The 10,477-nt window shown below is 36.3% G+C and overlaps 2 protein-coding genes across 3 annotated transcripts; both read left to right on the top strand.

Annotated features, from left to right (window-relative positions):
• The first annotated feature begins 2,818 nt into the window (after positions 1–2,818).
• On the top strand, positions 2,819–5,153 carry LOC116108689 (cytochrome P450 71A1-like). Its single transcript, XM_031394928.1, has 2 exons — positions 2,819–3,942; positions 4,383–5,153. Exons 1-2 carry the CDS (start codon positions 3,016–3,018, stop codon positions 4,992–4,994), a joined length of 1,539 nt encoding a protein of 512 aa, XP_031250788.1. The 5' UTR covers positions 2,819–3,015; the 3' UTR covers positions 4,995–5,153.
• Positions 5,154–8,565: 3,412 nt separating this feature from the next.
• On the top strand, positions 8,566–10,332 carry LOC116108676 (cytochrome P450 71A6-like). 2 transcript variants are annotated; one of them, XM_031394918.1, is made up of 3 exons: positions 8,566–8,963; positions 9,162–9,493; positions 9,620–10,332. In XM_031394918.1, the coding sequence occupies exons 1-3, from the start codon at positions 8,594–8,596 to the stop codon at positions 10,229–10,231; spliced, it is 1,314 nt and encodes a 437-aa protein (XP_031250778.1). In that variant the 5' UTR covers positions 8,566–8,593; the 3' UTR covers positions 10,232–10,332. The 2 variants fall into 2 exon arrangements, with proteins under 2 accessions (XP_031250778.1, XP_031250777.1); XM_031394917.1 differs by having other exon boundaries at positions 8,566–9,493.
• The last annotated feature ends 145 nt before the right edge of the window (positions 10,333–10,477 follow it).

Below are 10,477 nucleotides of genomic sequence, written 5' to 3'. Positions count from 1 at the left end.
ATCAGAAAATGGCAACCGGAGTGATGAAGTCGCGAACGAGATCAAGAAGAAGAAGACCAGAGATGGCGATGGAGGATTGCTACAAAGTCTCTGTAAAAATGAGTATTAGGGTTGAGAATTTTTTTCTTTTTATGTTGTAGTTTTAGTGAAATAAAAGGGCATATTAGTCACAATATGCAAATATGTGAGGATAATATGGGCACACCAATATTTCGTGGCATTCATGAAAATATTGATAATAAGTAGGGCAATTTTGTCTGAAAAATTAAAAAACTGAGGACAAATCCGTCTTCTTGAGCAGATTATCTGTTTTGTAATTATTAACAAAGCCAAGGATATTTTCGTCCACATTGCCCATTGTTTTGGGGTAAAATTGGACAGAAATTTGGATTACTGAAGTAATATTTTAATACCAGCCTCCCCCTAGGTAATATTATTCCCGCTGATTTACCCTCAATTTGGCATTGTTTGACATTTTTTTTTCTGAAAATGTTTTTTTACAAAACAACCAAACATGGTTATCTACTCAATTTAAAATATATTACCCCCGTTATATAATATCAACCCGATCCAAACAGCCCCTGAAGGTAATTTGATTACCTCTATTTTCTTTGGTATTCTAAGATTGTTAAGGTTATCTTTTTTTGTTACAGTTCTATCCCTTATTAATAAAATTTTAGGACAATAATGCCAATATTTTTAAATTTATTTACATGAATATGGTTTTTATTATTTCACCCCAATTAATTATTTTTTTGGACATAATTACCCTTGAATTCAAAACAAATTGCAACCCACCCAAGCCACCACCCCCACCTACCTGTCGCCGCCCGTAGTTAGCAACCACCGCTGTGGCCAGCCGTCGCCGCTGTCGGAATGGTGCACGGAAGGGCCAAAATGGCTGCCATACGCCGATATGGCTAGATCTAATTTGGCCGTCAACGACCAGATCGATGGCTGTTGACTGCCAGATCGACAGGTCTGGCCTTTGACGGTCAGATCTGTCACGTCTGGCCATTTCCGGCCAGATCTGTCACGTCTGGCCAGATCTTTGGCCGAAAATGGCCATGCAGCGCACGGAGGCCATTTCTTGCCTTCCGTGTGCAATTAGGTTGCCAGCTGCCGACAACTTGTAGTGGTTGTTGGCGGCCGGCAGTGGCTGGGTTGGTGGGGGTGCTTTGTTGATTTTCCAAACTTTTATTATAGGGTTGTTTTTGCTAAGTTTTTAAATGCAGGGGGGTTATAGTAATCCAAATAATAATCAATATTAAAAAATAATATAATAATAATATTTAATTAGAGGACAATTCAGTAATTTAAGTAACATACCCACCAATTTATTCCTTCAACCAAACATATTAATATAACATATCTACCAATTAACCAAACACATCTTCCTAAAGATTCCCAGTAATCTTCAAGTAATCTAACTTTCCAGTAATCCAACATTCCTAGTAATCTAACATTCCCTGAACCAAACGCCCCCTTATAGAATTTTAAATAAGCCGAACAACGTGCACACACTCATAGTTTGACATGAAGATCATTTGGTACCCAAAAAGTTTAGGAATGACAAATACCCACTTTCCATTAAGTTTTGTTAGTGAATTTCGTCTCTTGAAGGATAGTGTGGTAATTGCCTATTCAATCGAGAACAAAAAAAAGAGTGGATGTTTTCAAAACCAAAAAAATTTTGGTTGCCAGCGGTAGGAAAATGGTCGGGGAAATCTTACAATCACTAAATAAATATTAACGGAAAGTAGGTGTTTATTATTTTCAAACTTTTTGGATATCAAATTATCTTTATGGAAAACTATAGGTGGGTACATGTCGTTCTACTTTTAAAATAAGCTATTTTATGAGAGAAGCTCTTTTTCACAAATGCTGAAATTTAGAAAATAATATCCTTATTATATTTTATATATTTGACTTGGTTTACTCTTATATCTTAAAGCTTCTTTTAGTGAATTAATTCTAGAAAACTCTTTTATATTTTCTTAACTGAACAACTAACAACTTCTTTTTTTACGAATTTAATGCATGACATGAGTTTAAAAATTGGGGGTGATATCTGTGGGTGCATTTGGTTCAATATTTCTACCTATATTCTCAATCTTATTCTCCAAATATTGTTTGACACATTATTCCAGAAATATTACTATATTTTTTTAATTATTTTTAGACTCTTTAAATTTATTAATTTCGTTAAATACCCCCAAAAAAGTTTAAAACTAACAAAACACCCCCATCAACCTATACTTGCCAGATTCCGGCAACCACCATTGGTGGTAGCCGGAATCTGTACAACGGCCTATACCACGACGACCACTGGTTGGAAAAGGTCAGATCTAGCCATCAGCGATGACCAAAGATATGGCTATCGTTTTCGGTTAACGATGGCCAAATCAGATGGTCGTCGTTTTGGCCTTTTCCAACCGTCGACGGCCACAGCAGGCTGTAGATCTAACCTTTTCCAGCCAGATCTACCACGGATTTGGTCAAAAAAGGCCATAACGACGTGTTATGACACATATCTGACTAGTCTGTATTGTAACGTAATTTTCTAGCCAGATTCTGGTGGTGGCCGGAATCTGGCATTACGGGTGGTGGGGGTATTTTTGTCATTTTATATGTTGGGGTGTTTAATTAAATTAGTAAACCTAGGAGCTTTTTTAAAATTTTAAAATTTTACCTCGTAATACTTCTCTATTCAACTATCTAATATTATTTCTAAAATTATATCCAAAATAATAAACCAAACGCACCATTGTTTTCGAAACCATGTTATTTGGATAAAGTTTGAGGGTGAGCCGAGAAGAGAGAGAAAAACTGGGATAAGGAGAGGATTTGATCCACAGATCAACTCCGAGTCCGATTCAGGATAAGTTGTTTCTAGATATTTATTGAGCTCGCTTTCTTCCAGGCTTCTATCAGGTCCGATAAGTTGAATCAGTTGTTCATCTTCAAGCTTTAGTCCTTTCCGAGAAAATTTTACCCCACTTTAAAGTTGGAAAAATGTCCAACATTCTGCACGTATTTGAGCTAAAATCAGTCTTATTGCATCCCTGGTCCGCTCTCGCCTCACTTCTTCTCCTCATATTCGTTACAAAATGGTGCTTCTTCACCTACACAACAAGAAACAAACACTTCCCACCTTCACCGTCAAAGCTTCCAGTTATAGGCAATCTCCACCAGATAGGTTTGCTTCCTCACCGCTCTCTCCATTCCATGGCTCAACGCTATGGCCCCATCATGCTTTTGCGCCTCGGCAAGGTCCCAACCCTCGTGGTTTCCTCCGCGGACGTGGCTAGAGAGATCATGAAAACTCATGATATCATCTTTTCTAATAGACCCGATTCCAAAATACCTAAAAGACTTTTGTATGATTACAAGGACTTGTCGTTGGCCCCCTACGGCGAGTACTGGAGGCAAATGAGGGGCATATGTATGTTGCAGCTTCTTAGTATGAAAAGGGTTCAGTCCTTTCGGGTCATCAGAGAAGAGGAGACTCATCTAATGTTAAAGAAAATCGAAGAGTCTTGTGAATGTTCTTCTCTAATTGATTTAAGTGAAGTGATTGCTTCACTGACTAACGATATTGTATGCAGGGTTGCTTTTGGCAGGAAATATAGTGAAGGGGAATGTGGGAAGAAGTTTAAGAAGCTTTTGGAGGAGTTTGGCGAATTATTGGGTGTTTTTAACGTGGGAGATTTTATTCCATGGCTTGGTTGGCTAAATTATGTGACTGGTTTGAAGGTAAGAGTGGAGAAAGTTTTTAGGGAATTTGATGATTTTCTAGATGGAATCGTGGAGGAGCATATGGAGAAAAAAGTAGGTACGATAGAAGATCAAAAGAATTTTGTTGATGTTCTGCTCGAAATTCAGAAAGACAGCAAAAATGGTGATTCAGTGGGTAGAGATGGTATAAAAGCTATAATTCTGGTGAGGATACTAGCCTTATTCCTACATCTTATTTTCTTAAATTCACTTGAAAGAATTTTTCCTGTCAATTATTTATTTGATTTCCACCGTAATTTTCAGAAGGAACACAAGATTTTGTGTTCTAACTTAAATATGTTCTGTAATCTTTTCCAGCTAAATGTTTCAGAAAAAGAGAAGTAGAACAAATCATTTTCTGTAAAAGAATGGGAATTGGAATTTGATTTCTCTAAACCATGGCTGTAGCTGACGGCCAAATCACCAAATACCATCACTGGTGTTCAGATTATTATCTTCAATTTCAAAATGGGTAGACCTTTTAGAGAGATTCACAACTCATTCCCTTCAAGCCAAAGGCTCAAATTTATAATTTCTTATTGTTTGGTACTGATATTGATTGTTCAAATCTGATAGATATGTGGTCTATATGTCATATTTTGTAGGATATGTTTGCTGCTGGAACTGATACCACATATACTGGCTTGGAGTGGGCAATGACAGAGATACTAAGGCACAAGGAAGTCATGAAGCAAGTGCAAAATGAAATAAGAAAAATTATTGGAAGCAAACCCAACATAAGTGAGGTTGACCTGGAGAAAATGCACTACCTCAAAGCAGTGATCAAGGAATCTTTTCGATTACATCCCCCTGTCCCATTATTAATTCCACGAGAATCAACTGAGGATGTCAAAGTTCAAGGCTATGACATATTAGCCAAAACAAGAGTAATTATCAATGCTTGGGCAATAGGAAGGGATCCAAAGTACTGGGAAGAACCCCAAGAATTCAGACCAGAGAGGTTCCTCAGTTCTTCCATAGATTTTAAAGGACAAGACTTTCAGTTAATTCCATTTGGTGCCGGTAGAAGGGGCTGTCCTGGAACTTCATTTGCTAATGCCACAATTGAGCTAGCATTAGCGAGTCTTTTGCACAAGTTTGAGTGGGCAGTGCCCAGTGAAGGAAGAGGAACGATCTTGAATGTAACAGAATCTCCTGGAATTACAGTTCACAGAAAATTTCCTCTAGTTGTTGTTGCAACTCCTCGCTCTCTTTAGAGTGAGCGAAAAGATAGACAGAGGAATGCAATTGTTCACCAAATTGAAGTTAATTGTGTGTTTGTATTCTAATACCTTCTTGTGTAATAGTCAATAAAAATAATTCTGTATATGATTGAATGTCTCCCAATCTCCAGCATTAAACAGTAACGCACACTCGTACAAAATCCCCACTGAGACCAGTGTGATCCTTTGTTAATTAAGGCAGAGCCAGAAAAGTTTAAACCTGAGAGGTTCATGGATACTAGTGTAGATTTTAAAGGTAATAATTTTATTCCATTTGGAGAACTACTTTTGCGGTTGCCGTCATTGAGGTTGTGTTGTATTGGCAAGTCCCTTGCACAAGTTTAACTGGGAATTGCCTGGTGAAGCAAGAGGGGAATTGGATATAATTAAATCAAATGGGATGGCCATACACAGGAAGTTCCCTCCCTCTTGTACTTGCAGCTACTCCCCACTCTTAATTTTCAAAGTACATCGAGGTCCACCTGTTATGTACAGTTCAAAATAAATAATAATGTTCTATACTGAAGTAGTATATTCTGGATATATAATTTTTACTTAAGCAAAATATAAAAATATGATTGATAATTGACAAAAAAAATATTAAAAAAAAATTATAACTATACATTATGGGCAATACTACACTTACCGATCAAGCTACCGATTTTCACATACTGATCCATCTGCCCAATTACCCAAATCTCAAAATTTAACTCAATTCACATGAGTCAGTATGTCAAATCGATAGTTTAATCGGTAATTCAAGCATTATTGATACATTATTATTAATGTACAAATATCGTAAGAACTCATATTCTAAAAAAGAAACTAATTTTACAAGACGTGTGCCTTAGTGATAAATAGTTGCATGTTTTCAACAATAGCCGACCCGAAAAATTGGGCCAACAGTTGAAACAACAAGGCCCATGGATTAATCTCATAATTTGTTAGCTCTGATTCTCAAATTTTAAGGCTTCGTTTGGCTCACATTTAGGAATACTACTATTAGTATTCCCAATAAAGTTAAACAGTAAAATTGCAAAAACTCATAATATTATTTAACTTTTTTTAAACCCCCTAAATTTATTAATTTAATTAAATACCCCTAAATATATATATATATATATTTTTTAGAAATTACAAAAAAACCCCAGCAACCCATATTTACCATATTCCGGCCACCACCGTCAGAAAATGGTCGGAATCTAGTATAATAACACACTATTAGCTGAATCTGGCCGATAGTGCGCCGATCTAGCTTTTTCTGGCCAGATCTGGCTGTTGACGGCAAGATCTTTGGCCGTAGTTAGCTGTCAACGACGGCCAACACATGGTCGTCGTTGACCATAAACGACGGCCGTATCTTTGGTTGTCATTGACTAACAAATACAACCAGATCTGGCGGTCAATGGCCAGATCTAGCCGTAGATTTGGCCTTTGCCAGCTAGATCCACCGTGAATCTGGACGAAAAAGGCTATATCGGCTCAAGACTGGCAAGATCCAGCCGGTTATGCACCGATACGATGACTCCGATCACCCTCCGACGGTGGTGGCCGGCTGTCCATATTTAATGGGTGGGTTGGGGGTATTTTTGTTAACTTTTAATGTTTTATTATATGAGTTTTTAGTTAATAAACAAATATAGGGGGGTGTTTAATAAATAAACAAATATAGAGGGTATTTTTATTTATTTTCAAACCATACGTCGTAATATTCGTCAAATTCAATTTTTTTTAACTTTTTTCCGAAATTTTTTCTAAAAAGTGTAAAAAAGTGAACCAAACGGAGTCTAAGTTGTGCCTTGATTATTTATACAGGTATTAAATAAATTAATCATCGCATGTGTATGACAAAAGAGTGAGATTATTCATACGGGAACACTTGCAGCATGATTTCCAATTTAGATTAAAAAAAATAAAACTATAGGAAAAATGATCTTGACGTGTAGACAACAATTAAGGTTATCCATTACGAAACATAAAACTTTAATAATATTTAATTATCACACATTTATCGAAATTTAGATTTTGAAACATTATTCTTAACCGTCTAAATAAAATACATTATAATATATCAAGTTGACTATAGAATAAGACACAAATAATATTTACTAAATTAAAATTAGCATGTGTCCATGAAATGGACAATCGGCAACCGACGGTAAAACATTAATGGAGAAAAATTAATTCGTCCTTGAGAGGAAAAAACATATTGACTTTTCCACTTATGTTGGATAAACAGCTCATCTTCAGGCATCCTGCAAATACTATTAGTCCTTAATTTCAATTTTATCTCCAGGTCAATATATATATATTTTAATGACCGAAAAGTGTTCCGACCAGCTTGTACGTACCTTAATTAATCATTTGAGATGTTGAAACTACTGACTGAATAAAAACTCCAATGTCTACCTACCTCCTCTTGCTCTTTTACCGACTTAAATTTGAGAGACTATATTATATCTTTTTTTACTCTTTTATCATCAGGTCACACAATTGGTAAATGTATTTCGCATTTCTTATAAAGAAAAACTATTATTGTAACTTACACATTGGAAGCACTCCATAGATGTTGACTTTGGTTAAGTGATTAAGAAGAAGATGATATAATAAGTTAATTAATCTTTGTTGTGTTTAATTTTCTTTTGAAGTTGTGATATCTAAGTAATGCTTAAATTTTAATATATTAATTGTATATACATATAGTGAACAAAATAGAGATATACGAAAAATAAAATAAATAGAAAACACACAAATACAAACAGTAAAGAGAAAGAAAAAAACGTGCGATTTACCTTGGTTTCCTCAATTAACAGGTTATATCCAGTAGAGTCAGTATTACTTCAATACTGTCTCACTTCTCTCGTTTACAATGAATAAATTTTTTCTATTGTTTGCTATCACTCAAATACAAGAGAAAACGATGTTTATATGCTAAGTTTAAAGTGTAAAACATATTATTACAATGATTTATATTCCTAAGCTCAAACCCAATTAAGAATGCCTTTGCATGACCCATTAATGTTGAATTACTCGACAACTCCAACATATAGTAAATATCTAACATCTCTCTCGTTTGTTTATTACTTTCACATTAACTACTCAGAAGAAATTTTGTTATTCAAAAACCAGATTAAAAAAGTATGGACACACGGTTGCATTGACATAGTCAGATTATATGTGTACAAATAATTTCACATGGGACAACGCCTGCGGCATTCTTAATTACAAATAATTTCACATGGGACAACGCCTGCGGCATTCTTAATTACTTTCCATATAGTTTATCTACTGACCAAGATCAATTTGTTACATTACTTCCAATTTGATGATACGTGATATGTTGACCTTTTGAATATTAATCAATTAATCTTTGACTCTTTCTTCTTGTCCGCTGGATTATATTTTAATGTCAAACATCAGGACAACCTACTGGATGTATGCCAATGGGACCCTCCAATAAATCTATTTGAATTGGCTCTGTATCAATGCAATCAGGCAGAGTGTGTCGTGGGAGCCTCTGTATATAAATAGGGAAGCAGATAGAGGTAGGAGAAACACCAGAAAACACTTGCAAGATAAAGCTAGATACAAGTATGTTGCACTCTTCCTTCATCTACGTCTTGCCTTTCATCTTCTCTGCACTAATATTCTTCCTTACCAAATGGATCTTTCCTTCTTCAATCATCCGAAAACATCTACCACCATCACCAATGAAGCTTCCAATTCTTGGAAACCTCCACCAAATAGGCCTTTACCCTCACCGCTCCCTCCACTCACTAGCTCAACGCTATGGCCCTTTCATGCTTCTTCATTTTGGCAGAAAGCCGTTTCTCATCATCTCATCAGCGGCTGCTGCTCGTGAGATCATGAAAACACACGATCTCATTTTTTCAAACAGACCAAAATCCAGTATAGGTGATAGGCTTCTCTATGGTTGTAAGGATGTGGCAGCCGCTCCTTACGGTGAGTATTGGAGACAGATGAGAAGCATTTGTGTGCTCCAACTTTTAAGTAATACGAGAGTTAATTCATTTAGAACTGTCAGAGAAGAAGAAATAGCATTCCTTATAAAAAAGATTGCAAGTTCTGCATCATTTTCATTGCCATTGAATTTGAGCGAAATGTTCTCTTTGCTCACGAATGATGTGATTTGTCGGGCAGCTTTCAGGAGGAAGTATAGCGGAGGTGAAAGTGGGAGAAAGTTTAAGAAGATGTTAGGGGAGCTTACGGAGCTATTAGGTGGCTTCAATGTGGGGGACTTTATCCCATGGCTGAGTTGGGTAAATCTTTTCAATGGCGTAGATGCTAAAGTGGAGAAAGTTGCAAAAGAGTTTGATGAGTTCCTGGATGAAGTAGTTGAAGAACACTTACGGGAGAGTGGTAGCTATTTAAGTGAAGGCGAAAAGGATTTTGTGGATGTTTTGCTTGAGATTCAGAGAGATAAAACGGATGGCTTCTCTATTGATAGAGTTGGCATCAAAGCTCTCATCTTGGTAAAGACCTATCTCTCTTATGCGCGGGACTTTTTTAGTCTGAACATTTTAATATTAATTTTGTCATAACCATGAATAACGCACTTTGATTATGTTACTTATAGTTATTTATAATATTTCTTGTAGGATATATTTGCGGGCGGAACTGACACTACTTACACGGTCTTAGAATGGGCAATGACAGAGCTTTTGCGGAAACCCGGAGTCATGAAGGTATTGCAGAATGAAGTGAGAGGAATCGTGAATGGGAAAGAGATAATAAAAAAAGAAGATTTAGATAAAATGCATTACTTGAAAGCGGTACTCAAAGAGACTCTTCGTTTGCATCCTCCAATTCCTTTACTAGTTCCCCGAGAATCAACCAAAGACGTCAAAATTAAGAACTATGACATATCGGCTGGAACAACAGTAATCACTAATGCTTGGGCAATCGGAAGGGACCCCAATATATGGGATAAACCTGAAGAGTTCAGACCAGAGAGGTTCTTGAACAATTCTATAGACTTTAAAGGACATGACTTTGAATTGATACCATTTGGTGCAGGGAGGAGGGGTTGCCCTGGTGTCTTATTTGCAATGAGCACTAATGAAATTGTGTTAGCAAATCTTGTTAACAAGTTTGATTGGTCATTGCCCTTTGGAGCAAGAGTGGAGGATTTGGACATGACAGAGTGCACCGGTCTTACTATCCATAGGAAAGTTCCTCTTTTGGCTGTCGCAACTCCAACTTCTTGTTAGAACTATCAGCATTCCCTATTCCTCTCTATCTGCTGTATCTCGGTTTACTTGTAGTAATTTGAACAGGTGTACGAGTGGTAATATTCCTATTATGCTTTTTATACGCCAAAAAAAAAAAAAAAGTTATAAAATTGGTACACTTTTCCGAAATTAATGTGGTTTGACAAAATATAGCACTTAATTTGTATTCTTTCTAACATTAATCTTCCCATCAGACAAATCATATAAGGAACTAAACTCTAAAAA

Source organism: Pistacia vera, unplaced genomic scaffold, assembly GCF_008641045.1.
Source record: "Pistacia vera cultivar Batoury unplaced genomic scaffold, PisVer_v2 Contig567, whole genome shotgun sequence".
Classification (NCBI taxonomy): Eukaryota; Viridiplantae; Streptophyta; class Magnoliopsida; order Sapindales; family Anacardiaceae; genus Pistacia; species Pistacia vera.
Note: the sequence above shows the minus strand (reverse complement) of the source record. Positions and strands in the feature narration are given on the sequence as shown.

Coding starts and splice junctions, on each gene's coding strand:
- LOC116108689 (XM_031394928.1), top strand. CDS start 3,016: ATGTCCAACATTCTGCACGTATTTGAGCTAAAATCAGTCTTATTGCAT. Junction 3,943..4,382: donor GTATAAAAGCTATAATTCTG/GTGAGGATACTA, acceptor CATATTTTGTAG/GATATGTTTGCTGCTGGAAC.
- LOC116108676 (XM_031394917.1), top strand. CDS start 8,594: ATGTTGCACTCTTCCTTCATCTACGTCTTGCCTTTCATCTTCTCTGCA. Junction 9,494..9,619: donor GCATCAAAGCTCTCATCTTG/GTAAAGACCTAT, acceptor TATTTCTTGTAG/GATATATTTGCGGGCGGAAC.